Source organism: Bos grunniens, chromosome 1 (assembly GCF_055505025.1).
Source record: "Bos grunniens cultivar Pamir isolate PY7600 chromosome 1, Bosgru_T2T1.0, whole genome shotgun sequence".
NCBI lineage: Eukaryota > Metazoa > Chordata > Mammalia > Artiodactyla > Bovidae > Bos > Bos grunniens.
The window spans coordinates 38,825,607-38,853,324 of record NC_141165.1 but is presented as its reverse complement, the minus strand read 5'-3'; the positions used below and the strand labels follow the sequence as shown (position 1 = coordinate 38,853,324).

The 27,718-nt window shown below is 42.0% G+C and overlaps 1 protein-coding gene and 1 long non-coding RNA gene across 2 annotated transcripts; one reads left to right on the top strand and one right to left on the bottom strand.

Moving 5' to 3' along the window:
• Nucleotides 1-115: 115 nt before the first annotated feature.
• TM4SF4 (transmembrane 4 L six family member 4) lies at nt 116-27,697 on the bottom strand. The gene is made up of 5 exons (XM_086317219.1): nt 27,341-27,697; nt 26,540-26,629; nt 14,705-14,844; nt 4,960-5,149; nt 116-554 (listed from the first exon to the last, which is right to left on the bottom strand). Exons 1-5 carry the CDS (start codon nt 27,512-27,514, stop codon nt 537-539), a joined length of 612 nt encoding a protein of 203 aa, XP_086173345.1. The 5' UTR covers nt 27,515-27,697; the 3' UTR covers nt 116-536.
• LOC147379289 (uncharacterized) lies at nt 22,002-23,212 on the top strand. The gene is made up of 2 exons (XR_015132806.1): nt 22,002-22,194; nt 22,866-23,212. It is a non-coding gene; the product is annotated as an uncharacterized LOC147379289 (long non-coding RNA).
• Nucleotides 27,698-27,718: the final 21 nt, after the last annotated feature.

Below are 27,718 nucleotides of genomic sequence, written 5' to 3'. Positions count from 1 at the left end.
GTCAAGCTCAAAAGATCAGTCACAAGTAATTCAAACATGTTAGCCCAAAAGGCAATAAATAAAAATTATGATATATCAGTCATCCTGTTTTCCCCATAAATCTTAAAAATAAAAATTGGTCTTAGCTTCTCATTTTTAATGTGATTTACTCCTTTGAGTTCTGTAAAACTTCCAAAGATATTAACATCTCTATGTACAAAGAAGCAGTGCAGCAGTACATGTGTTCTTATACATTTTTCATTCTTAGAGAAAAAATTATGAAACATTTGCTTGGAACCTGTTCTTCAATTATAAAAGGAAGCTAATTGGAAAGATTCATAAATATTCCTTAAGTGGTCAAACTATTTTTTTTATCTGAAACTAACATAAAATTCTAAGTTGAACTGAGCTGGTTGGAAAGGAGAAGAAATAACTCTGGCCTGCCTAAGCTTTGTCAGTTAGGAAGCAGGTAGGAACTGGCAACTCCAAGAAGGGAAGAATTAAGTTTAATATATCTTCTCACACGCCGTCAGTTTACAACAGCTCATCATGGAGGTTTAGACTGGCCCATCTCCCTAGAAGACAGAAAAAATTAATTAATTACATCATTTGTGTGTGTGTACACTTTCCCCTCCCATCACCCCTCGGAGTCTTAATTTGTTTGTGTGCTCAATCGTGTCTGACTCTTTGTGACCCCATGGACTGTAGCCCACCAGGCTCCTCTCTCCATGGGATTTCCCAGGCAAGAATACTGGAGTGTGATACCATTTCCTTCTCCAGGGATCTTCCCGACTCAGGGATTGAACCTACTTCTTCTGGATTTCCTGCACTGGCTGGGGGATTCTTTACCATTGTACCACCTGAGAAGCCCCCCTTAGTCTTGATTACTTCTGCCCTTACTGGTCACTTACTGAATGTTTTCTATACTCTTCTGGCTTTGGTTCAGATCTTTGTCACTTACCTATGTTTAGGCTAGAAATGTGGAAGCTTCACTTTATTATTAAAATTCATTTTTAATGAGTGGAACTGAGGGCTCAAGTGATGTATCTGAAGCCATTGTTAATAACTAGAGAAGCCAGGAATTAATAAGTAGAGAACCCTAGGAGGTGGAATCCAGAAACTGTGTTCCTTTTCTTGAACTTAGGCTGCTACACAGATTTCCATCCTCTTAAGGAAATAACAGTACAGTGTACTGAGCCTTCTAGTTACTGACATGGATGCATTTTTTCTTTTTCCTGCTGTGCCACGTGGCATGTGAGATCTTAGTTTACCAACCAAGAATTGAACCCTGGACCCCTGCTGTGGCACAGAGTCTTAACCACTCGACCACCAAAGAAGTCCTGACTTGGATGCACATTGATCACCCCAGGTTAGACACTCACTCAGCACCTTAGGAAGTAGGTTTAACAATCACATTTTTTAGGCAAAGACACAGTTGAGGGCAACCAACTTGGCTAAGACCACACAGCTGGCATTCAATAGCTTGTAGTTTGAAGCATGTTTCCACCTATTACCTCATGTAAGCACTGTGCCAGGCCAGGGGCCTCTCAATAAATACTTCTTGTCTGAATGGATGGATGTCTATCTGCACCCTCGCTATGGAAGTTCGGCAGGAGGCGGCTGGGAGAACGAAGCTTCTAGAAGCTAGGCAGCTTGCTCAGCTCACTCAGCAAGTGAGTGATTAACTGAGAGCCCAACACTCCCCCTTGTCCTCCTGTGGGAGGGACCCCGACCAGCTGTACAGAAGGGGAGTTGCCCACAAAACAGGAATCTTCAGCAGACCACTGTTTTGTTTTTCCCCCTCCAATGTAGCTCTTGTGTGTACTGAAATATTTAGTAGTAAGGTTTCATGATGTCTGTGAATTACTTTCCAATGGTACAGACAGAGAGCAAGCAAATGTTAACAGTCTGTGGATCTAGGCGAAAAGGCGCAGGTGTTCATTGTATTGTTTTTTAAAATTTTACATAGATTTGAAGTTATCCAAATAAAAAGATGGAGCAGGAAGAAGGGAAGGGAATTCTGGTGATGTACATCTGTTCTCTGTGATTCTCCAGTGCCAGCTAGAGTGTTCAGCAGCCTTCTTATCACTATCAGGTGATTTATTCATTAAAATTGCTAAAATACAGAGTCTGAATAGATGACAGTCACTGAAGAGTCAACTGACTACAACTATGGGTATGTTTTTTTGTTTTGTAATTTTTAATTTAAAAAAATTTTAATACAATTTTAAAGGTTACCTTCCATTTACAATTATTACAAAACATTGGCTATACTCCCTGTGTTGCAGCCTACCTTACACTGAAGAGCTTGTGCCTCCCATTCTGCACCCCTGTATTGCCCACCGCCAACCCCCAATTTGTTCTCTATATCTGTGAGTCTGCTTCTTTTTTGTTATGTTCAATAGTTGTGTTTTTTAGACCCCACATGTAAGTGATATCACATAGTATTTATCTTTCTCTGATTTATTTCACTTAGCTTGATGATCTGTGGGTATGTTTTTAATTTATAGATACTCCTCAGATTTAGTAAACTGCTATCTTTCATTAGAAGAACAGTTGTATTTCCAATTATACTTACAATGAAAATTTGCTACCTAACTAAAAAAATGTAACTTCTTCCATGAAAGCAGAAAAAGAAATATCAGTGTTTGAAATGAATTAGCTGATTTAGCAAGCTTGCATTCTTGTTGGATGAATTACAAAATTCAAATGCACAATACTCTTAACCACTACTGTAAAAATAATTTTGATGGATTTCTAACCGGTAGTTTTCTTTTCTCCCCAGTTGTGTTTCAAGACCAAAAAATTAAAATACAACACCATAGAATTGAAAGTTTATAGAACAAAAATCCAATAGTAAGGGAAATTTATTTTTAATACATGCATTTTACTCTTGACTTTGGGAAGAAGTTTTTATTTATATTTTTATATTTAAAAATATATGATTGTAAACATTTTTGAATAATATAAGCTAGAAGGAAGAAAAAAAGTCAAAGTCTTCTTACCTACAAATAATTATCATTAAACATTTTGGTTGGATTTCCTTTAGGTCTTTTTTCTACTCACTGTGTTTGAGTTTTCATTTATTTTATTTTATTTATTTTTAAAATTTTATTTTATATTGGAGTGTAGTATAGTTGGGCTTCCCTGGTGGCTCAGTTGGTAAAGAATCTGCCTGCAATGTGAAAAACCTGGGTTCGATCCCTGGTTTGGGAAGATCCCCTGGAGGAGGGCATGGCTACCCATTCCAGTACTCTTGCCTGGAGAATCCCATGGAGGAGGAGCCTGGTGGGCTGCAGTCCATGGGGTCGCAAAGAGTTGGACAAGACTGAGCGACTAAGTACACACACAAATCGTTGATTTACAATGTTGTCTTAGTCTCAGGTATATAGCAAGGTGATTCAGTTATACATATACACGTACTATTCTTTTTTAGATTCTTTTCCCATTTAGAATATTGATTTTTAAAATTTATATAATTGTGAGTTCTGTATATATTTTTTGTATATTGCTCTTTTTAAATAACATTATAAGCATTTTCAGTATGATTACAGTTTTGAAAAAAATCCTTTTAAGGTACAGGAAATGAAAGCAATAACAACGAAACTCTGGGAGGATATATAAGAATCACATAACTGAAGAAATTGGTGGGTGAAAGACAAGGCCAGGGCACAGATTTCCTAACTGAACACCTCCCTAGATTTCCGTGCACACACACACACAACTGTTGACTTATATACATATATTGCTTAAAAGAATTATTTGAAAAAATTATTTGGATCATTTTTAATTTGGGTGTGATATTATATTAAGTAGATAGACCTTTATTTATACTTGTTTACATAATTCCCCAATCATTTTTAATTTGGGTGTGATATTATATTAAGTAGATAGACCTTTATTTATACTTGTTTACATGATTCCCCAATAAGGGAACTCTGAAGTTCTAGCTAACCTATTTTTTTTTTTTTGGCCACAACACACCGCGTGCAGGATCATGTGATACTTCCCTGACTGGGAATCAGACTTGTACTTCCTGTGGTGGAATTGCAGAGTCTTGCCTGGAAAATCCCACGGACAGAGGAGCCTGGTAGGCTGCAGTCCATGCTAAGGGTCAGACACAACTGAGCAACTTCACTTTCACTTTTTACTTTCATGCATTGGAGAAGGAAATGGTAACCCACTCCAGTGTTCTTTCCTGGAGAATTCCAGGGACGGGGGAGCCTGGTGGGCTGCCATCTATGGGGTCGCACAGAGTTGGACACGACTGAAGTGACTTAGCAGCAGTAGCAACAGTAACCACTAGACTGCAAGGGAAGTCCCCAACACTTGAGTCCTATTTAATTTTTTCCTCATACTTTAATCTGTGTTTAAAAATCACTTCATGTGTGTGAAATAATTTCCTGATCTGGCTTATTCAGTACTTGAAATAATCACCTTGGTTTACTGTCCATAGGTCTATTTTTCATAGTGTCAACAATTTACAGTCATATTTGGAGAGGAAATCCCTAATGATTTCCACTATTTCTTGCACGTAAGAATAATTTTTCTCTTCCATATCTTTTCCAAGGGGAAGAAAGTATCCTTCATGTATTCCTTGACAAATTTTACACACTATGTAGATCAAGTTAGTGTAGGTCGAGTTAGGAAAGAGAACATTTGGGAACAGACTGTGATGTGTCTTCCTATAACAGATGTCCACTTCCTGAGAATCTTCATGTAGACATTATCATAAACTTCTATACGTGTGTGGAGTCCTTTGCCTTCAGAACTATGGTCAGGTGCTGGTAAGACTGAAACTGTGGTCAGCCTAAGCCTAGGTATGCTATTAATAGCTTCATAGACAGCAGAGTTTCCCTTGGCTGAGAGAGGAGCTGTGTGGACCTTCCAGCCTGGTTGGAGATCCAGCAGCCACCACTCTTTCCACCCCCTTGTCCCATTTGCACTGGTGGCCTGTCTTGACCAAAGACCTCAGCTTACCCCACAGCAGCCACAACACTGGCAATCTCCACACAGGGTCCCCAGGAGGCCATTGATCACCTGGATGGCACAGATAATTATCTGAACTGCTCCTATGATCAGCAGGATGGAGAAGAGGGTCAGATTCCAGGGAACCACATCACTAGGCTTTTGGCACCTGCTCCATAAGTTAGAGTCCCCGAGGTAATCTCTGTCAAGGACATGGGAGAGAAAAGAGACACTGGTTAAAAAGTATGCAATCCCCTAGGCTAGAAAGTCACCACAGTGATTTTTCTTTTGCAGCACTATCTATCCAAGACCTAAGATTCCTAAGAAAAAGAATCCCATAATAACAACACGTTTAAATGCAATAACTAACAATTTTATTGAGTATCTACTATGTGCTGGAGAAGGCTGAGCGCCGAAGAATTGATGCTTTTGAACTGTGGTGTTGGAGAAGACTCTTGAGAGTCCCTTGGACTGCAAGGAGATCCAACCAGTCCATTCTGAAGGAGATCAGCCCTGGGCTTTCTTTGGAAGGAATGATGCTAAAGCTGAAACTCCAGTACTTTGGCCACCTCATACGAAGAGTTGCCTCATTGGAAAAGACTCTGATGCTGGGAGGGATTGGGGGCAGGAGGAGAAGGGGACGACAGAGGATGAGATGGCTGGATGGCATCACTGACTCGATGGACGTGAGTCTGAGTGAACTCCAGGAGTTGGTGAGGGACAGGGAGGCCTGGCGTGCTGCGATTCATGGAGTCGCATGGAGTCGCAAAGAGTCGGACACGACTGAGTGACTGATCTAATCTGACTATGTGCTGGACCCTCTTCTGAATGTTTCACACATATCCACTCATTTATTTCTCATGGAGACTTCATGGTTCTTTTCTCCTGCTTCACAAATGGGAACACTGAGGCACAGAGAGCTTAAGTGACTTACCCAGCTCACACAGTTACTGAGTGACAGAGTGATTTTTGTGAGCTGACCAGGCAGATGGGCAAATCGAATATGTATTAAGGGGCCATGAAAATTAAGACACACCAGGAGGTCAATCTTACAAATGTCCACGGCCTTTATCCTACTATTGTCTGCAGGGACCCTTTGAACTTCTGACAAATGACCTGTCACCTCTAGTGGCCCTCTGAAGCGATGGAAAGTACAGTCGTGTCATATAGTTAAAGGGAAGGGCTTGATTCTTTTGAGGCCTACTTCCAGTCAAATTGTGAACTGACTCAGCTGTATTTTTGTGACAATATATGGATTCCACCTGCAAAAAGGTTTAATTAACTAGAAGAAAGAAATAATCTGCTGCCTTGTTACATATTTTATAAAAACTTTGAAATAGGAGAAATTATAATATATTTATAAAATAATATATATATTATATTATATATAGTATATATAATATTATATACACAAATTAAAACATATTATATTAAATATACATTTAATATTATATTATATTAAAATATAATATAATATATATATTATTAAGAGTCCACTGCAATATCAAAGGCATTGTGCCTTGAAGGAGAAATGTATGTTTAAAAGACAAAAATGAGGGTAAGGGGATAAAATTTCTGCAGTATTATAATTCCTTCTCACATTCTTAGAGCCCCAAATTGGTTTTTCCCTTTTGCTTTAGGATCCACTCTCTCTTCACGGTCTCTGTAGAAAACTATCTGGCTACTAAAGGAACACCCATCTCATTGTTTTTAGATCTTTTTGACCATCTGTCTCTGACGGTTTCTCCAGCGTATCAGTACACACTAATTTGAGATATATTTTGCGTTAAGATTTTGAAAAATCTTTGAAATGATGGAAGACTTTTCCTTTATCCAGAAGGGATAAAGGAAAGAATGAGCCATTCTTGATTTAAAGGTAAAGCATTGCATATTGCATTGATTCACCTTCCCACAAGAATACAGTCCTGGCTGCTCACTGGCTCTGTGACTTGTGTATCTCTCTGTAAAGTGGGAATAACAATAACTATCAAATCATAGGGTTAAATAAGGATTAAAGTAAGGATTAAATGAGTTAACACTAGTAAAGCACTTAGAACCGTGCCTAGTAGATAGTAAGTGCTCAATAAACCCTAATATTGTTAATTACTTTGCTTAAAACTGAGTAGTGTGGCCTAAAGGCAAAAGACTGGTATTTTGAATTCAGACGGACCTGAGTTTGAATTCAAGTATTCCTCTTCCTGGCTGTGTATTCCTTACAGAAGTCACCTAACACCCCCTGACCCCTGCCCTTACCATTAGTTTCTTCATCTATAAAATGGGCTGAGAACAACTGCACAACTCTGAACATTCAGTAATATACCTTATGTATTGCTAGGTAAGACTTCAGTATGTTATTTTTAAAACACCCATTTTTCTTTTCTGCATTTTCCCATGCAGTCTCTCTTATCTTTACCATTTTTCAACTTGATGATTATAAGAGGTAATAAAAGGCAATATATTCCAGTCACATTTTTATAAAGAAAAGATCCTAAAATGAAGTTAATTGTCAATCCTGAGTTCCTGCCCTGGTAGTGGTGGGATGACAGTGCCCTCTGGTGGTAAGATTGGTGAAACACTCACGGGAAAGCTAGGAAGCAACGACTGAGTTTGGGTGGAGAGATCCTTTCAGTTTCACTCCAGCAGCTGTATCAGCCCTTACAAACCCTCACGGATAGTTGTTCCACAGGCCCTTTTCCTTTACCCCCAAACTCTCAGGTTCTAAGAGTCTCAGATCCCTGAAATGATTGCCGCTTCCAGCCCTCCAACCCCAGGTGAAAGGGCTCCCTAATTTTTCGTGGATCTGGAGGCTAATCATACTCCCACATTCTGTGAATCGAAGAGATCTGAGATAGTTTAAACTCCCTGAATCCTATCATTTGTGAAGGCAGTCCCAACGGAGCGGCAGTAATTCCATCAACCTCAGAGTCAACGCCATGGATTTCGTACAACTCACTTCTTACCAGCAGCAAAGGCTGCTGAGGGAAGGAGCAGGGGAGCCTAGGTGCTTTGCCTGGATAATAGGTGCCACTTCCTCTCTCCTAGACCCCTGGACTCTCCTCGTGACCTCAGCTGGCTGTGGCACCCCTTCTGTGCTTCTCAACTCTCTGGGTTCCCTCTGTACGGAGTGCCCGGGACCTTGAGCTGTCCTCTATTTGTCTGTCTTCTCTTTGTGACTATACACCCACAGGGGTAGAGACCATGTCCCACACCTCTGTCTCTCATCTCTGTCCCTGGTTCTACCACAGGGAGTGTTCAATAAATGAGCGGCTTTCCTGGTGTATGTTATACCAGGCACTGGGCCAGCTGTGTTCCACCATTCCTCCCAATCCTACAAGGAGGTACTACTTTCCTTGAACAATACCTGGCATACAGTTGCCCCCAGGAAATAGTCAGAGTGAATGAACATATACATAGATTGAGAAGTTGAGTGGGGAGGGGCAACATAGGGGGAGAACATTAAGAGGTACAAACAGTTAGGCATAAAATAAGCTACAGGCTATATTGGACAACACGGGGAATTATAATAACTATAAATGAGTATAACCTTTAAAATTACAAATCTCTACATTGTACACCAGTAACTTATACAATGTTGTACATCAACTATACTTTGGTTATGAAAAATGTACTACTAAAAAAAAAGACATTAAATATTTAGAAAGTGTTAAAGAAAAAAGAAGCTGAGGCTAGGGAATATAAATGCCCGACTTTGATCTTCCTTCTGTCTGACTCCAAAGCCATTGCTCTTAATCATTACACACATGCCCTGTATTTGAGTAATGTCACTCCTTTAGAATAATTAAAATATGATTTATTCATGAAATTTGATCTATATATCTTTAATAGTATGTATAGTCTCTCTAGCAGTATGTCAATCAAGGCTTCCCTGTACCATAATAAGGGCTTCCCTGGTGGTTCAGTGGTAAAGAATCTGCCTGCCAATGCAGGAGACATAGGTTCAATATCTGGGTTGGGAAGATCCATGGGAGCAGGAAATGGCAACACACTCCAGTATTCTTGCCTGGAGAATCCCATGGACAGAGGAGCCTGGCGGGCTACAGTCCATGGAGTGACAAAAACTCAGACATAACTTAGCGACTGAACAACAACATAACATCATAAAGAGATTATTCTCTTTGAACCCTCATGAGGCTGGTTGAAAAGACAGAAATTAATCACAAAATTATTATAAAAACATAACATTTTAGAAAGTTCTAATGCATCATAATACATTCCATTCATGGTAATGAATTTTTTATATTCATAAAAATGAATAGTAAGGTTGAACTTTTAGCAAGTGCTACATTATGTACATCATGTTATTTCATCCTTGCCTGAACCTGTGAGGTAGATCTTACTATCACCCCATTTCACAGAGAAAGAGCTAAGAGGTGTGATTGCCAAGATTATACCACTAGGATGGGACTGGACCCAAAGTCTGGTCAGGTCAAGGGCAAAGCATCATCTTAACATCTTTGGGGCTTTCCTGCTTCATGAAAGCTGGGAACACTTTGTTGCAATCCCATCTCACCCCATCTATGTGACTTTCTGCTCTGGGGAGTGTGTTCACAGCAGTTCCTTGCTAAGAAGTAATCACGAAGAGCAGCTGCAGATGGTCGTAACTGGACGTCCAGGCAGAATGCTGAATGGTTTCCGCTCTGTGCCTGGTGAGAGAGCACTCTCCTCACCCCTGAACTCCATCCTCAGGGAACAGGGAGGGCTGCAGCCTGAGCTGTCAGTGCTGTGCTTGGCGGTGTCCCCTGTCCCACCCCACTGCTGACTGTCCTTGGCCTGGCCTCCTGCATTCCCTCCCGCAGCTGTTTGCATGCCCTGTGCCAGCTGCTTCCCTTTCAGCAGCTCAGGGTCAAGGTAGATTGGCCAATTGTCTCAGAAAGGAAGACCTTGGATGGGAGGAGGTCCTACTTCAAAGGAAGCCAGGAGGGCGTATCTCAAAATGTCCCAGGTTTCTTTTTCCTTCTAGGATGCTTCTTCAGTATGGTTCCCATGACCGAAAAAGTTAACTGCCTTTGTTCCTTTAATATGATCAACAACAGGCACTTCTAAGGAAAACAGAACTAAATTCTATACTCTTGAAGAGCCCTGAATTTTGTGCCCCAAGCTGGAAACCTCAAAGTCCAGCTTGATAACCTTTCCTCTTTCTTCTCATTCCTAATCCTAATGATTCCATCTCAGACAGTCTCTGAAATTTCTCCCCTTTTGAGCCCCAGTTCCACTGCCTTAGAGATGCTCAGAATCTTATCTGGATTGTTCCTCCAACCTCCTGATGTGCTCTCTCTGTCAGTTATGGAGCCCTTTTGTTCATCCTCCACATCACTACATCATGATCCTCCTAAAACTCCCAAGTGGCCATGGCTTATCCTGCTTGAAGTCCTCTGCTGTCCCCCAATGTCTTGAAGGTCTACCTGGTCTCCATCACCCCCTCCTGTGGCGTCCCTCTGCTCCCCCGTCAACATTCATCCTGAGCTTCTGGCCACTTAGTGATCTGACATTCTATGAGCACATGGAACCTTTGCAAAGCAGCCTCAGGACTTTCTCTTCTCTCTGCTTGAAACCTGTTTCCCCTCCTCTCCAAAAGACACGCTTCTGCACATCTTCCAAGATCATCCCCTGTCACCTCTTCCAAGGAGTTTCCCTTGGGCAACTTCATTTCGCCCTTTTGGCAGGTGAGGGTCTGTTCCCTCTTAATACCCTAACTTACCATGTGCCCACTGGGGCAGGGGACCAGGTCTGTCCTCTGCTCCATATCTGAGACAGATTTCAGCAAAAAGTGAGGTCCCATCAGGTGCTTTTTTTTTAAATTCTTCTACTAATTACTAGCTGTGGAGCCCCAGGAAAGTTAACCTTTTAACTATATTTTTTCTACTCTAGGGATTAAAAAAATCTTCTGAGATTTATTAGGAAGATTAAGTGAAATAATGCATGCAAAAACACTTGGACTTTAATTATCAGAAGGAGGAGGAGGTGGAGGAGGAAGGAGAGGAGAAGGGAAGGTTCTGCTGCTGCCATTGGGTGATGAGGGAAACTGTCCTGAGTCCTTTCCTCTGGTCTCATACACGTGATTATTCCTTCCCACTCACTAAGTAGCTGTGTATGTGTGTTACACTTGCAGCTACCATAACTCCTCTGATGCCTCCACACTGGGATCTGATGGATGAATCCATGGGATAGTAAAAATGATTGGAGACAGAGGCCCCTGGGCTTTTCAAAATGGACTCTACAAAAATCAGACAGTGAAATCAGTACAGTGTTGAAAAAGCATTGTGACCTGAAGTCAGAAAACCTGGACTGGAGCTTCCATCATTAAGAATAGCATTCCCTTGGGCAAGTCATTTGTCCTCTTTGGACCTCTGCTGAATTACCTCTGAAGGAGAGCTTTTTGTGAAGCTGAAATGAAACATTGTGGGTGGGGTGGAAGCACTTACTTTTTTTTTTTTTTTAAATGTTTTATTGTTTTACTATTTTTTTATGGGAGTATAGTTGCTTTATACGCTGTGTCAGTTTCTGCAGTACAGCAAAGTGAATCAGCTGTACATATACATATATCCCCTCTTTTTTTTAATGGGATTTCCTTCCCATTTAGGTCACCACAGAGCATTGAGTGGTTTCCTGTGCTCACAGTAGGTTCTCATTAGTTATCTGTTGTATACACAGTAGTGTGTATATGTCAATCCCGATCTCCCGATTCACCCCACTACCGCCTCCCACTTTGACTGAAAATACTAGGCAACACGAGATTCGAGGGTTATAAGAAACTTGGAATGAGCCTCTGCAGCTGGAAGGAAGGTTTGGAGCTGGTTGCAGGAGATAAGGCCATAAAGGAGGAAAGACGCGGGATGTAGGGGAGAATGGGTGCTGAGGAAAGCCTGCCGGGTGGCAGAGGGTGTGGTGAGACGCATGCTGGACCCATCCTCCTGAAAGCCCTTCTGTAGCAATTGTGGCATATTTCACACCAAGGGTGGACCTGCATTTTATGTGGGATGAAATCCTACAGTCAGGGCCTGATGGGAAAGAGCACGAATAGTCAAAATCATTCTATCTTATAAATCAGCTGCAGAGTGTAGAGTATGTATGATTTTGTAATAAATCTGAATGCAGAAATTTTTAATATTATAGTTTGAAGCTACTATGCAAATGTGTGAGTACACAAACCTTTCTCCCTTTGATAACTATCAAAACCTTTTGGCAAAAAGGGAATGAGTGGGAGAATTCTGAAGTGTTCCTGCTTTTCTGCACAGTTTATTCTGTTTTCATTATTTTGCCATTCCCTTCTCCAGGGGTTCTTCCTGACCCAGGGATTGAACTTAGGTCTCCTCACTGCAGGCAAATTCTTTACCATGTGAGCTACCAAAGAATCCAGAATGGAAAAAATATGAAAAAGAATGTATATATATATATATATATATATATATATATATATACGTTAAACTGAATCACTTTGCTGTACAGCAAAAATTGGGGCATCCCAGGTGGCGCTAGTGGTCAAGAACCCAACTGTCAATGCAGGAGATGTTAGAGGCGTGGAATAGATCCCTGGGTCAGGAAGATCCCCCTGGAGAAGGGAATGACAACCCACTCCAGTATCCTTGTCTGGAGAATCCCATGGACAGAGGAACCTGGTGGGCTACAGTCCACGGGGTCACAAAGAGTTGGACACGACTGAAGTGACTTAGCATGCGCAGCAGAAATTAACACAATGATGTAAATCAACTATACTCCAATAAAAAAAAAAAAGAGAGAAAAACAGGAAAGTGGTTTCCTGTCCTTCTCCCAAGCTGCTATTTCCTGTGGAGACCCATAGACCAGCTGTCTCTGTCCTGAGCTAGAACATCAGTGCCAGCCCACCCCAAGCTGGGTATGAGGGTATCAGAACAATATGAGACCACTGTACTGCTTTGGGGTGTAACTTGGCATCTCTTGTATTTCTTTCTCTCTCCTTTGTTTTGGACGTAGATGTATTCTAATTGTTTTTAGATCCATCAAGGGGAGTACCGTTCACATTATAGGATAAACGCTGTCCATAGAAATACTAGGAGAAAGATCCTTGAAAGGAGGTGTAATGTGTAGCTTTGTAGGTATGCCCCTGGGTCAGGAGGAGGGCTCCATCCACGGAAGGACCTCAGGAGATGGCTCAGCCTCATGCCGTCTGAATGCTACACTCAAGCAAGTCAAGCCCACAGCGGTTCTCTGTAAGAGGACAGGGCTTGCCACAGCAACATAAACACTCATGGCATTTGCTACATGCACTATAAGGATGAGCAGCTCTGCCTCTGCCTCAAGCCCTTAGAGGGCTTGTAACTACAGAGAAGGGTGGGGATATTTTATGTGAAATCCTTGTGGACAAACTGAGACCTCAGGTCATAAGAACCAGCCGCCTCCATCTCCTCTGTCTGGAGCCTGCTCCAGAGATTCTGTAACCTCTCATATACATCCATAACTAGGGATTTGACTTAATGAATTGATGTCCTATAGGGTTTTTTTTTTAGGCATGGGCCCATCCTCTGTGTGCAGGAAAACCCAACAACTCTAGTTTCTGACTCCCTAGATATGTCAGTCCCTGTGCCAGACAGAGAGGTTGTAATGATGAATGAGACAGAGGTCATCTCAGCCCTCTTGGAAGTTAGAGTCTAGTGTAACCCTATCTGATGGGAATGCCCCATCTCTGCAGTGTTCAGTATGGTCAATAATAGCCATCTGCAGTTACTGAGTGCTTAAAATATGGCTAGTGTGATTGAGGAATTTTAAACTTTATTTCATTTATTGGAACTTAAGTTTAAGTAGACACATACAGCAACTGTCTACTGCCTTGAGTGGTGCAGTCTAGGTAGGGGCAGAAGAATGTGTAATATAAAAAGACTAAGACCCAAAGTTAGAAGACAGGAGTTTGTGCCTGGTCTCTGCCCCCTACTAACTGAGAGACGTGAAACACATCACACTTATTCAGCCTGCCTTGAGGGGGGGAAGTCACACTTCTTGAGGTTGTTGTGCAGATTAAATTATAAATTCATTTGTTTAAAAAGTTCTTTACAAAGTACCTGAAAATATGAAGTGTTAATTTAATGAGTTCTATTAACATTAACTCTCATGGAGAACCTACAGTGTTTTCAGTAAATTTGCACCTTAAAAGATTGTTTAAGTATTTATCATGCAGACTATCAGTGAAGGTCTTTAGCCCCTGTTTATGAACACCAGTGAAGGCCTTTGAGCTCTGTTTACGAGTAATCATTCTCATTTTCTATTATAAGATTTTCAAACAGAGCTGTCTGTTTATTAATGTTATAAGTTGCCTAGTGTTGATGCTAATAAATGTTTGAGTGTAAGTGGTGATACCACCAACCTCTTCCCTCAGGACAGCTTAGTGAGTAAGTGCTAAGTTGCTTCAGTTGTGTCTGACTCTTTGCGACCCTATGGACTGTAAGGCACCAGGCTCCTCTGTCTGTGGGATTCTCCCGGTAAGAATACTGGAATGGGTTGCCATGCCCTCCTCCAGGGGATCTTCCCGACCCCGGGATGGAACAGATGAGGTGCCTTCTTATTTTACTTCTCCTGGTGTCTATCACAAGATCACTGAGAGGTGAGATCTTGTGGAACTTCACTGCACAACTGCAGCTCTGCCTCAAAGGAGCAAATTCCTGAAGCTTGTAACTGAAGATGGAGGACCTTATACCGTGTCCCCCTTGGGCATGTACCCTCTGGTGCCCACTGTGGTGACACGTTGGTATTGCAGGGTGTACCTTACCCGTCCTGGAAGGGGTAGCCCCATGTGCTGTTTTGGCTCATGAAACATTTTGGACCCTTGTTGATTGAAACGGCTGAAACAATAAAGGAGTATCCAGCACCCAGGACTCCAATCACTGCAAATATTGTGGAGGTGAACATCTGAAAGAGAAGGAGAGAGACCACGTGGGGTTCTTAAGGTGTTCAGAGATTAAATGCAACACTCCTGACTGTCCAATCATTGATGTGATGAATATGAGGAAGTTCTGGGGTAGAAGCCAGTCTTTACTGGAAATGGGGCCTGTGGAGTCTCCTAGAATGAATTTTGATGTCTCATGTTCCCTTATCTACCCCCATCCCCGTATATTTTTCTCCTATTCATTGAGGACTCATGTGCTAGGTATGGTTTTATACCTTTGAGGCAGAGTTTTTAACTTTGTTAAAAATAGACTGTCCTTCACAGGGTTAATATGGAAGCCCAGTCTATTACAGAATCAAAGACTCTTAAAATGGGAAGTGATCTTAAGTTTTCTGGTCCAGTCATCTTGCTGAGTCTAAGTCATCATGGGACCTTATGTGGCAGGCAGGTTTTCCTCATCAATCCTAATTACATCCCTTGAGTTCAAAAAGGGATTAAATCCAACTTCTCTTCCATCAGGTAGCAATCTTTAAAATACCTGAAGGTATTTTATATTTTACACAAAAATATTTTCTGTTTGACATCTCTCCACCCCTTCTACCTGCTGCAAATTTTCTCTCCTTTGGGTTACACAAGCCCAACAATTTCAGTTCTTTTAAATATTTTTATATAACAGATTAATTAGTGAAAAATGGATTGTACTAGTGCCTTTTTTTCAAATTATAAAATCAAGATAGACTGTAGAATATAAAATGCAGAAATAATCTTGGAGCCCATCTAGGCTAACCCACTCTTAGAGATGAAAAAATTTAGGCATAGAGATGCAATCTATATTCTAAACAGTAATTAGAGAGTAGCTTGGAAACATTAACAATTTTGAAATTAGAGATGAAAAATTATCACCTCCATTGCATTGGGACATGAAGGTGTAGTGCAAAGCACAAGAGTTTAAAAGTCAGCAGACTCAAGCTCAAATCTCAGCGACGCTACTTTTCCCTGTATGATGAATCTGCGTAATGAATGTAGCCTCAGGGTCTTAGCTTCTCATCTATGAAATGTGCATGATAAAGCCTACCTAAATTAGACATGGTAACATAAGTTAAATGTCAGATACTTCCTTTTCCTGTTCCTTGTATTCGTATCAGTCTTTTCACAGTGCATGTTTGAGGGTTTGAGGGTGGGGTTAGAGGGTAGAGAGGATCTAATTGTGCCTAAGCTACTGGAATCCATGTAATCTATTTAGCTTGGATTCATATTCATATCATATATCATATTATGTATTAATATATTTTGGATGCAACTTTCCAAGACTGAACTCTGGTTCCATGGACCATATCTGACTTCTCGTGCCTGTAGAACTGACCATTTTCTCCTTCATATAAAAACTCAACAGGACCCTATGGGACTCCTGGGCATGGAAGCCTTTCCATGTCCCCTGTTTCTTATTTGTAGGGAACAGACTGCATCCTCCATGACCTTCCCAGAATCCCAAAAGGCAGATTCAAACAGTTGCTAATAAAGGAAGAAAGGAGATGCAGAGACAAGGGAGGAATGGCCAAGAAACAGTAGTGCAGCCTTGGGGCAGGGTCCTGGCTCTGTCTCAAGGGATACGCATAGCAGTATCTTTGGGCTCTTTACAGAATTAAGACCCCCAACAAATGGAAGATGTTAGCATTCTGCATTACAGAGAAAATCACAGTTTGATAACTTTAAGAAACTCATCAGGAGACCACCTGAGACCAGATTAAAGAAGTGCAGGCCCTGCACACACCCTGATCCTTGTCAGCAACACTGCTCTTGAACCATTGCTATAAAACCTCACCAAATCCTTGGAACATACAGTTTTTCAGAGCACAAGCCTGCTGTGTCCCCTTTGGCCTAGCAAAGCAATAAAGCTTATTTTTTTCCTAGTTTATATTTGGGTATATACGGTAATTTGCAAGCTTCCCAGGTGGCACTAGGGGTAAAGAACCTGCCCACCAATGCAAGAGACATAAGAGACGTGGTTTCGATCTCTAGGTCAGGAAGATCCCCTCAAGAAGAGCATGGCAACCCATTCCAGTATTCTTGCCTGGAGAATCCCATGGAGAGAGAGGCCTGGTGGGCTACCGTCCATAAGTGGGCTATGGTGGGCTACCGTCCAAAGAGTCAGACACAACTGAGGTGACTTAGCACGCACACATACATGGTAATTTGCAGAGTTTTCTGATCTCACAGGAGACTATAACCTTTTTATCATGAATCCTCGCAACAAACACACTTTGGGAGATGCTGCTCCAATTTAGTGCTAGTCCACAGAGGCCAAGAGTTTGGCATCTGTATCTCCTAGCCCCAGGACCCTGAAATGTATCTACTCTCATCACAGCGCAACATCTACAAATACATAGTCTCTCATCTTAAAATTGCTTAAAGTCTTCAAAAGCCAAAATTTCCATTTATTTAAAGGGTTGAATATTCTTATATTTTCATGCAAAGATCTCAAAAACTTTCTAGTGCAATCATCTAATTTTCTGACTAGTAAAAATGCCTTCATTCTATTAGAATCTTAGATGCGTTATCTCATTTAATCTTTTCAACAAACCTGTGAGGTGGGTGTGATTACCTAGGTTTTCCAGACAGGAAACTGAGACTAGTAGAAATTAAGCTAATAGTTCTGAGTCAAACAAAAAGTGGAGTGGTGGGACTGGGATTCGTCCACGATCATTTGGTTCCAAAGGCCATGTTCTTGTCACTTTCTCAAGTCACACATCTAGAAGGTGGCCAAGCTAGACTAAGACTGGAGGCTTAGGGGGAGGGGCAACATAGAGGTGGAGGATAAGAGGTACAAACTATTAGGTATAACATATGCTATGAGGATATATTGGATAACACGGGGCATAGAACCAATATTCTATGATAATTATAAATGGAGTATAACCTTTAACAATTGTGAATCACTGTATTATATACTCCTGTAACTTATTTAATATTGTACAGCGACTATACTTCAAAAAAAAAAAAGAACTGGAGTCTCCCTCCCAGTCCAGTGTCTTGTACCTGCTACTTCTTCAAATCACACACACATACACACACCACGCACGGCACACTGCCACCAGTGTCAGATGCCCTTAGCAACAGATCAAATTTGTCATTTGCAAATTTCTCTTTGAGTGACATTGATTCCCTCACAGAAATAAAACAACAGATAAGGAAAAAATATCTTTTTCCTCTTTTTCCTGGTCTTGAGTCAGGAATCATGAAACTATTAACTGTTGAGAATGAAAGAGCAACTAAAATTGCTATAATAGAAAAGGAAGATCGCTTTTCCAGGAAGGCAGTTTGGAAGTCTGAGGGGCCCAGGGGTCTAGCCTTCTCGGCAGCACCCAGGTCTCCACCTGCCCGCCCTCAGCTTTAGGTGGTATACAGAAGAAAGGGGTGGGTAGTTCTAGAAGGTGCCTTCAATTTAAACAACTCAGGATTTCATCATCCAGTGGCTGGAAGGGAGAGGAGAAACCTATTTTGTGCTATTCCTGCTGTGTGGGAAGAGGAGAGGATTTTAGATATCATTCCTGGAACATTTCAACAGGCCAATGTTTACAGACACAAAAAGTGAGTGCACTTGCAAACAGTCCTCATTTTAGGCAAGTCTGAGTACATGCAAAACCAGGTTAATATAAAACATCAATGAGATAATTTCCCCTTTACCAAAGAGTCCCCCTGATAAGCACCTCTGACCAACAGTGTCCAAATGGAAACTAATGCAAGCCGTATTCATAATTTAAAATTTTCTTATAACCACCACTTAAAAAGTTTAAAAAAGGTGAGATTAATTTTAATAATATGCTTTCTTTAACTCGCATATTCAACATATTATCAATAGATAATCAATAAAAAAACTACTAATGAGATATTTTATATTTTGTACCAGTTCTTTGGGATCTGGTGTGTGTTTTCTACCTATGGTACATCTCAGTTTAGACTGGCTACCTTCTATATGTTCAATAGCCACATGTGGATGGTGGCTCCTGCATTGGACAGTACAGTCTAGAAAATTTGGAAGATTGATTTTGGGTAGTAAAAGTTAAAAACAATAGATGAATATGGTCTGTACTGATTTCATGATTATGATTACTCTCAGGGGGCAGGAGTGTATAACAGAGGATGGCTACACAGTCATTCTCAATTGAAGCAATACGGTTTTATTTCTTTACAAGACTATCTGAAGAAAAAATGGCATCAGGTTACAATTTAATAAAGCTACAGGCGGTATGTTCTGTTTTTGTATTCGCATTTGACATATCTCACCTTGAAACTTGAAAAGTTTCTCCAATTAATTTTTCATTACTTTTCCAGGATGGAGAAGCCAGCTACATTTTATATCACTTTGTTTTAACTCATGTTTAGAAGTCTTGAAAACCTGCTTAATTTACTACTCTGTTATGTCTTAAAATCAGAAAGAGTACCTTTCATTTACCATGGGTTACATGATACAACATTTTTCAAGTTAAAAGAGAAATTATGAAAGTGAAGTTGAATATGTTAGGGAGCAGGCACTCTAAACTGATGCTTTTTAAAAGTAAACAGACAAAAGGCCTGGAGTATTTCTGGAAGGAGACACAATAATTGGGAACACTGCTAACCTCTGGGGAAAGGCGTTGCCAAACTTTATAGAGTCAGGAATGTGTGACTTCCTTTGTAGTTTTTGTACTATGGACATGTTTTTCCTATTCTAAATTAATAAATAGTAAAGGGGGGACTCTATTGTGTAGTGGCCAAGGGCACAGGGTACAGGCAGACAGATCTGGGTTTTGTTTTTTGGCTGTCCGACAAGATATGTGGGATCTTAGTTCCCAAACCAGGGATCAATCTCGTGCCTGCTGCATTGGAGGCATACAGTCTTAACCACTGGATCACCAGGGAAGTCCCAGATTAGGTCTGATTCCTGTTTCTTCCCCCATGACATTGGGAAGTTTATCTTTCTAAGATCTCCATTTCTTCTTCCGTAAAATAAGGTTCAAGAATAACTACCTGTCTCCCTGAACATGGGCTTCCCCGATAGATCAGTTGGTTGGTAAAGAATCCACCTGCAATGTAGGAGACCCTGGTTTGGTTCCTGGGTCAGGTGGATCCACTGGAGAAGGGATAGGCTACCCACTCCAGTATTCTTGGGCTTCCCTTGTGGCTCAGCTGGTAAAGAATCCACCTGCAATATAGGAGACCTGGGTTCGATCCTTGAGTTGGGACGATCCCCTGGAGGAGGGCATGACAACCACTCCAGTATTCTGGCCTGGAGAATTCCATGGACTGTATAGTCCAATGGGTCACAAAGAGGCAGACATGACTCTCACTTTCTTTCCCAGAACATAACATGTAAGATTTCCTAATCAATAGTAAATCCGGAATCAAAGGTACATATGTCTAGAAAATCAGATAACCCCCTGGTGGGGTAGGCTGTTAGATAATGCCTAGCACTTCACTGGGGCTTTCCTGGTAGCTCAGCTGGTAAAGAATCTGCCTGCAATGCAGGAGACCTGGCTTTGATCCCTGGGTTGGGAAGATCCCCTGGAAGAAGGAATGGCAACCCACTCCAGTATTCCTGCCTGGAGAGTTCCCACCTGGACAGAGGAGCCTGGTGGGCTACAGTCCATGGGGTCACAAAGAGTCTGACACATCTGAGCGACTAAGCACAGCACAGTACTTCACTGGGAGGATACCCAGAGATCTCTCTTGCCTATTCCCAATATTTGAAGAATTTTCCGTGACATTAACAATCACTTGATAAATGTCTTTATTATAAAAATTTTAATAGTCATAGCCTCACATATGTTAACCTTCCACAAATACAAACAGCCTAGCTCTGGGGAGAAAAAGAAAAGTAAACAGGCTGTCTTCTGGTTGCTCAACACACACCTTCGGTTTGCATTTCTAAAGAAGCATGCGTTAATGTATATGCTGTAAATGCTTCCCTTGAAGTGGAAGAGAATGCTCTCGAATCACCAGGTATCAGTTTAAGACCTCCCTCTTTATCAGACTCTGGAGGCAGATGAGGTGGGGTCCGACCCCAGCTCTGTCCCCGCCTGTGGGTGTTCTGTCAGCCGAAGCACCTGGAGGAGGTGTGGGGGTGGGGCGGGGGACACTGAGAAGGGAGGAAAAGTGGATGGTTTAGGAGACAGGATATTTCAAGGCTTGGGCAGTGGCAACATGTTGGGGAAACATCTCTGGTGGGCATGAAGTCTCCTTTCAGAAAGGAGATACATAGAGATTACTTGAAGATATTTTCACTTAAACATTAATGCCCTCCTGTATTTTCTGACTCAGTCTTGGGAATACAGGCTGGGTATGGGGGGTGGGGGCATGGGGGAGTTTGCCGTGGTCAGAAACTTAACTTGCAAGAGCCTCAGTTTCCTTACTTATAAAATGAGAAATGGAATGTCTACCTCAAAGAGCTATTGTTAGAATTGAGCCTGATAAAGTACGGAAATGACCTGAAATCCTCCCTTCATTTACTTCATTCATCCAACAAGCATTTATGAAGGCTCTATGAGTCCCCAGTACCCCAGGCACTTGGTACTACCCTCCTCTGCCCTGAAGCTAATGCTTACAACCTTTTTCCCCAGCCCTTGCCATGGTCTTATGAAAGGTAGCCACTGGCATTGGCCATTTTACAGGACAGGATTTTGAAACACAGAACATTTAGAGAAGAAATAGGGTTTCATACTTCATTTCTTCTTTTATGATAATTATTTCACAAGAAGGGGCTTTCTTAAATCCCCTTCAAACTAGCGGTCCTTATAAGGAATGCGGAGGCTGCTGTCAGCAGTTCTCTTGGCCTCAGAAAGTACTGACGTCAGAAGTGCTCAACCAGGAGGCGTCCCTAGGGGTCGCTGGCGAGCCGAGTCGGACGCGGGGAGAAGTTCTGACTTCCAGTGAATAGATTGATTTGTGACCTGATCCAGATCTTCCTTCAGAACTGGTCAGTGCACTCTCTGGCCCTGCCTATGGGTGGGGTGGGCGTTTATCTGCATGATATACTTTCAGGATGCTGAAATTCCTGTCTGCCCCTAAATATCTCCTTTATCAGGCCAATTATTAAAGACACTCCTCGAGTTAAGGTCAAGGTTTTCTAAATGCTCTTACTACAGTACATACTTAACAGGAAAGAATTGATAAAATGAATTAGCTGTCTCATTGGACCCTGTGTGTACGTGCTCAGTCGCGCCTGACTCTTTGCGGCCCCATGGACTGTAGCCTCCCAAGCTCCTCTGTCCATGGGATTTCTCAGGCAAGAGTACTGGAATGGGTTGTCATATCCCCCTCCAGTAGATCTTCCACACCTAGGGATCGAACCTGAGTCTCCGGCATTGTAGGTGGATTCTTTATTGCTGAGCCACTAGGTAAGCTCATTGGACCCTGAGAGGTCATTTTTTTTTTTTTTTTTTTTTTAATGGATTAGAGGACAGATCAGCTGCTAGGACACCTCTAGTTTGGGAGCAGGAGGGTGAGACCTAGCCACACACCCAGGCCAGGGTTTTCAAAGCCCAGTTTGAAAGTCTCCCTCCTCTTGCAGCTTTTGTCCCAGGGCTCCTTTTTCTCAGCTCTTATTTACCCTGCTGCTGCTGCTGCTACTAAGTCGCTTCAGTCGTGTCCGACTCTGTGCGAGCCCATAAACAGCAGCCCACCAGGCTCCCCCGTCCCTGGGATTCTCCAGGCAAGAATATTGGAGTGGGTTGCCACTGCCTTCTCCAGTGCATGAAAGTGAAAAGTGAAAGTGAAGTTGCTCAGTTGTGTCCGACTCTTCGCGACCCCATGGACTGCAGCCTACCAGGCTCCTCCGCCCATGGGATTTTCCAGGCAAGAGTACTGGAGTGGGTTGCCATTGCCTTCTCCGCTTATTTACCCTAATTTATTTAAAAGAGTACAGATCTCAGGGACAGGGTTTCAGTCTTGCTCTGCTTCAGAGAATGTTTAGCCTTCATTTTTTAGTTTCACTCTGAAACCATCAATTAGGCAACCTCAAAAAAAATTTTTTTTCCAGCTTATTTATTGTCTTGCTTTATCTCTACAGCAATCACATCCTGCTTCCACTATTGATTCCTACCTCCTGGTTTTACTGCCCAAGGAAAGAGAAGAGAATGATGCAGCTAATTTCTGAAGAATATTCCTGAAAAACTGAACAAAGAAGAGAGAGACAGACCAGGAAACAAATGATAGAGACAGCTATGAAGACAGCCACGTGATTTGGCTCAGCAGCTCTTGGCCCAGTTTGTTCCTGCCTCACAGGCCTTTCTACCCAATAGGATTTCTTACATGATGCTCTCAGAAGCCCAGTGTTCCTTATACACCTGGAAGGGAATATTGTGAGCCTTTGGAAAAATAATTCAAATCTTTAGCATTATAGAACCGATCAAATTATGCTGCAGGGGTTTTTTCTTTTTGTATGACAAATGTTTGTAAATGTATGCATGCAGGCTAAGTCTGACTCTTCGAGACCCTATGTTCTATAGCCCTCCAGGCTCCTCTGTCTATGGGAAATCTCCAGGCAAGAATACTGGAGTGGATTGCCATGCCGTCCTCCATGTTTGTAAATACCTTTCTTTAAAAACTGACTATGGCTTCAGAGCCTTGGAACATTAAGGAAACATCTGAAGCAGGGACATGAACCCCGTGGCCTTTTGGGGTGGGCAAAGAGCTCAGTAATGCCCAAGTGGTGGTGGTTTAGTCGCTCAGTCATTTCTGCCTCTTGCAACCCCATGGATTATAACCCACCAGGCTCCTCTGTCCATGATATTTTCCAGGCAAGAATACTGTAATGGGTAGCCATTTCCTTCTCCAGAGGATCTTCCCAACCCAGGGGTTGAACCCATGTCTCCTGCATTGCAGAATGATTGCTGGGTTTTGTTTTTTTTTTTTGCCAAAATACAGGTGCAGGAGTACCAGGTTATTTTTGTTGTTGTTGTTGTTTGTTTTTTAAAAGAAGCAAGATATCTAGATTTCTTTTGTGTATATGTGAAATCTATTTTTAAACGGTGGCAGCTGATTAACAAACAAATGAACCCAAAACAAGAAATCTTTCTGCTGGTCACTTAGAGAGTGGTCACCCCTGGTGCAGGGCGGCTGTGGCTGGTGCTTTGGTTTCCAAGTGGCAGAGCTGGTCCTTTGAAGGGCACTGCCCTTGTGAACAGTTAGCTAGTGGCTGGAAGGAGTCCTATTCAACTTACATCAAGAACGGATCCCCACTGAGAGGTGAGGGACCCCAGTCAGATGATTTGCATTGAGCAGACCAAGTGTTTCAGATTGTATATATTCAACTGTGCTTAATAATTTTTCTGCTTTCCTCTCAGATTTCACACAAATCTAATTTAAAAACATGCTTTGCACAGTACTTTCAATATTGTTTCCCTTCTCACTGTGATTATGTGTGAAACAAAGAAAACAACAAAAATGAAACAAAGACCCTGGTTTTGTACTGGCTGATGTTTAGCCTTCTACTCAGCACCAGGGAATGAGCTGTTAGATTTCTATGTAATTCATCCAATTTCCTTAATTGCTCGTTTTTTTTTTCAAATTCTCATCTCTGATTTATTCCCCCCAAATCCACAAGGTGCAATGGGATTAGATTTCAGAGAGAAAATGAGTTACATATTTACTTCTTTCCTTTATTATTAAGTATATGAAAATATAATTATATATAACACACACTGGAGCTTCCCTAGTGGCTTAGTGGTAAAGAATTTGCCTGCAATGCAAGAGATGGGAATTTGATCCCTGGGTTGGGAAGATCCCCTGGAAAAGAAAATGGCAACCCACTCCAGTATTGCCTGGAAAATCCCATGGACAGAGGAGCCTTGTGGCTATAGTCTTTGGGTTCACAAAAGAGTTGGACACAACTTAGTAACTAAGCAGCAACAACAATACACAAAATTTTTAAATCAAATGTATCAAATTACATAATTGTAATTTGCATCAAATTACATAATTATATAAAATGCATTGTGGTTGATTTTTGCATCTCTTTGTCAATAATGATTTTAAATGTTGCTATAATAATCAATGCTTGATTGTGTTTGAAAAGTGATAGCATTCTCTTTGAATGATCCTTGATCTCGAGTGGAAAAGCATCATGGTATTCACAGTGCACCAGCCTCAGCTCTTCACATGTATTCAACAGGGCATGGCAACCCACTCCAGTATTCTTGCCTGGAGAATCCCCATGGACAGAGGAATCTGGCAGGCTCCAGTCCTTGGGGTTGCAAAGAGTTGGACATGACTGAGCAACTAAGCATAGCACAGCACAGATATTTTTTAGTTGACCAGATGAGGAGATACGGATAAGAAAAAAATGTTAGAAATGATTAGGTTTCGGGACAAGTTGCAACACCTTTCCCTTTAAGTGATTAAGGTAGGAATGTATAATTTATCATTGGGGTTCTTTTAGATGGACAACTGACTCTTTGGAGATTAGATAGGTGCTGGTTTACCCATCATCCAGCCAGTAATTCTGTCTCGGCCTTCTTCATTTTTGCTACATCAGTGTATCTGAACTCAATATTTTTCTTTAAATCAGCTCTCTATTTTATTCATTTATATCACCTCTATGAATGAAAAGCTAGAATTATCAACACACATAAACACAATATTATTGAATTTCTAGTTAATGTTTCTCACATTCCTGGAGCTGGAGACTCGTTAGGGAGATTACAGAGAATTAGAAATAGCAAAGACTTTTTTCCATCAAAGTAAGTTTTCTTGGTAGACTTAAGAGGATTGAAGGAGAATTAAAAGAAAATAACTTTCTATATTATTGAAAGACAGAGCAAATCTGTGTGCCAACAGAGCTTGTCTGTCCTTGGGAAATTCTGAGTTAGTCCCTTCCTCATCTTAACAGATGGGCAGAGTGAGGCAAAGAGCACCCCAGTTGAGGAAATGGGACTCAGCCCCACTCCCAGCCTTCCCACTCCAGCTTAGAATGGTGAAGCCTATTTTCTGTAGCTTGCTCACTAAAGATGGATGGCTACAGGAAACAAGAAAGGAAACAGAAGGCTGGGGGCAAAACTGAGGTAGAGGTAAGGAAGTGCTGAGCCTCTGAGGCAGTGATCCTGGCAGGGGTGCAGATGGGGCTACCAGGAGAAGAAGTCACCATCTGTTATCCTGTCCCAGCCCCATCTTTACAGACAAGGCAACCCAGAGCCAGAGAACGGAACTGACTTGCCCAAGGTCTCAGGGCTTCTCAGCGGCAGAGGCAGTCACAGCCTCCATCTCTGCCTTCCAAGCCTGCAGTCTTTTCTTTATTAAGCTATACTTTTAGTTAGCATTTTATTTTTTAAATTTTTCCTTTTGGCTGAGCTGTGCTGCATTCAGGATCCTAGTTCCCTGACCAGGGATCTAACCCACGCCGCCTGCACTGAAAGCGCAACAGCTTAACCACTGGACCACCAGGGAAGTCCTCAAGCCTTCATTCTTTCTATAGCATCACCGCAGATTTCCAGCTCTGATATCCCTGACTGTTTGTAACATTTTGAATGATACTCATCTATAAGTAGAAGGGCTATGGTTTTAAAAATTTATGATTACTGTTACTTTGCACCAGCAAGAATTCCATCATTATCCCTGTACCAGCTGCCCCCAGAGTGTTGCCTGGGGCTGGTAACTCATCCCCTCAATGCCCAGCACAGGAAGGCAGTGCCCTCTGGAGCGAGTCTGGTGGCTGATTCCCCACTCCCGTCCCCCGCAGGCACTGACCGCAAAGCGCTTCCCGCAGCCCTCATTGCCACAGCACCCGCAGCAGTCATTGTTCTTCAGGCCCAGGAACACCAGGGCAGGGAAGATCATCTACAAGCAAAAGAAACACCTTGTGATTTGGCACGTGAAGGGGGGCCCCATGCCTGCCTGCCTGTGTGGGGAGCCTCATCTCCAAACTGGGACTTGGGGGCCAACAGCTAATGGAGTCTGGCTGGTGGGTAGATGAGTGTTATGGAATATTTAGGTTCTATTTGGTCTAACTGCACACCCAATGAGGCAATATATCAAGATCTGACACTCTGAGTTTCCATTTACATGGTGGGTTAGGAGAAGGGCAAACAACTTGTCCTCAATTGTCATGAAACATGAGTTTTTCTCTCTCTAAACCAGAAGTTCCTAGTCTATGTTGGAAATAAGGGATAAAGAAATCATTACCAAAGAATTGGAAGAGGAATTCACTGACACCTGTTTCTCTTGGTAGTTTTCAGTCAATTTACTAGAAAAAGTATATTCACTCCCCGACCCCCCACAACCCCGCACCCTATCATTGTCTTGTTAAAATAAATTCTGTAGCACTCAGTTTGGTTCAGGGAAGTCTACGGCCCCATGGGAGCTGCCAGCCTAAGTCTGGGGATTCCTTGGTCCCTATGGGGAAGGGAAAATATTGAGGCACTTAACGTTTCATCATGCAGTTCTTGGGCTTTTGTTAGCAACTAAATGTCTTCTTGTTCAGTAAGTACCCAATTTTAAAAAGATAGGATGAAAATCGATGGGGGTAGATTTTAAGGTTTCCTTACTCACCAAGACTCCGCTTCCTAGTATTCCTCCAAAATACCAGACTTCGTCGGAAAGGTGGTCATTGTTGTCTATCACTTTTCCTCCAGGGAAAAATAGCAGGATGTTAGCGAGGAGGCCAAACACAGACAGGGGGATGAGGGTGCCCCCCAGGCACTTGGCACAGCTCCCAGTGCACATGCCGGAGATGTAGGATGTAGGTGTGCGATCAAGCCCCCCTAGCTGCCTTCCTCACAGGTTCTCTTCAAAGTTATCGGCTGCAGAGTCGTAACAATTGTCCTCAAATCAATTCTTATTTTGGAGCCGAGAAGCAAAATCAGCCTGTGAGCTGTGTCCTGGGAGTTGCTTCAGCTTCTCAAATGTAACAGAACCTCAATGGCGATG

Coding starts and splice junctions, on each gene's coding strand:
- TM4SF4 (XM_086317219.1), bottom strand. CDS start 27,514: ATGTGCACTGGGAGCTGTGCCAAGTGCCTGGGGGGCACCCTCATCCCC. Junction 26,630..27,340: donor TACTAGGAAGCGGAGTCTTG/GTGAGTAAGGAA, acceptor TTTTGCTTGTAG/ATGATCTTCCCTGCCCTGGT. Junction 5,150..14,704: donor GGCTACCCCTTCCAGGACGG/GTAAGGTACACC, acceptor TGTCCTTGACAG/AGATTACCTCGGGGACTCTA.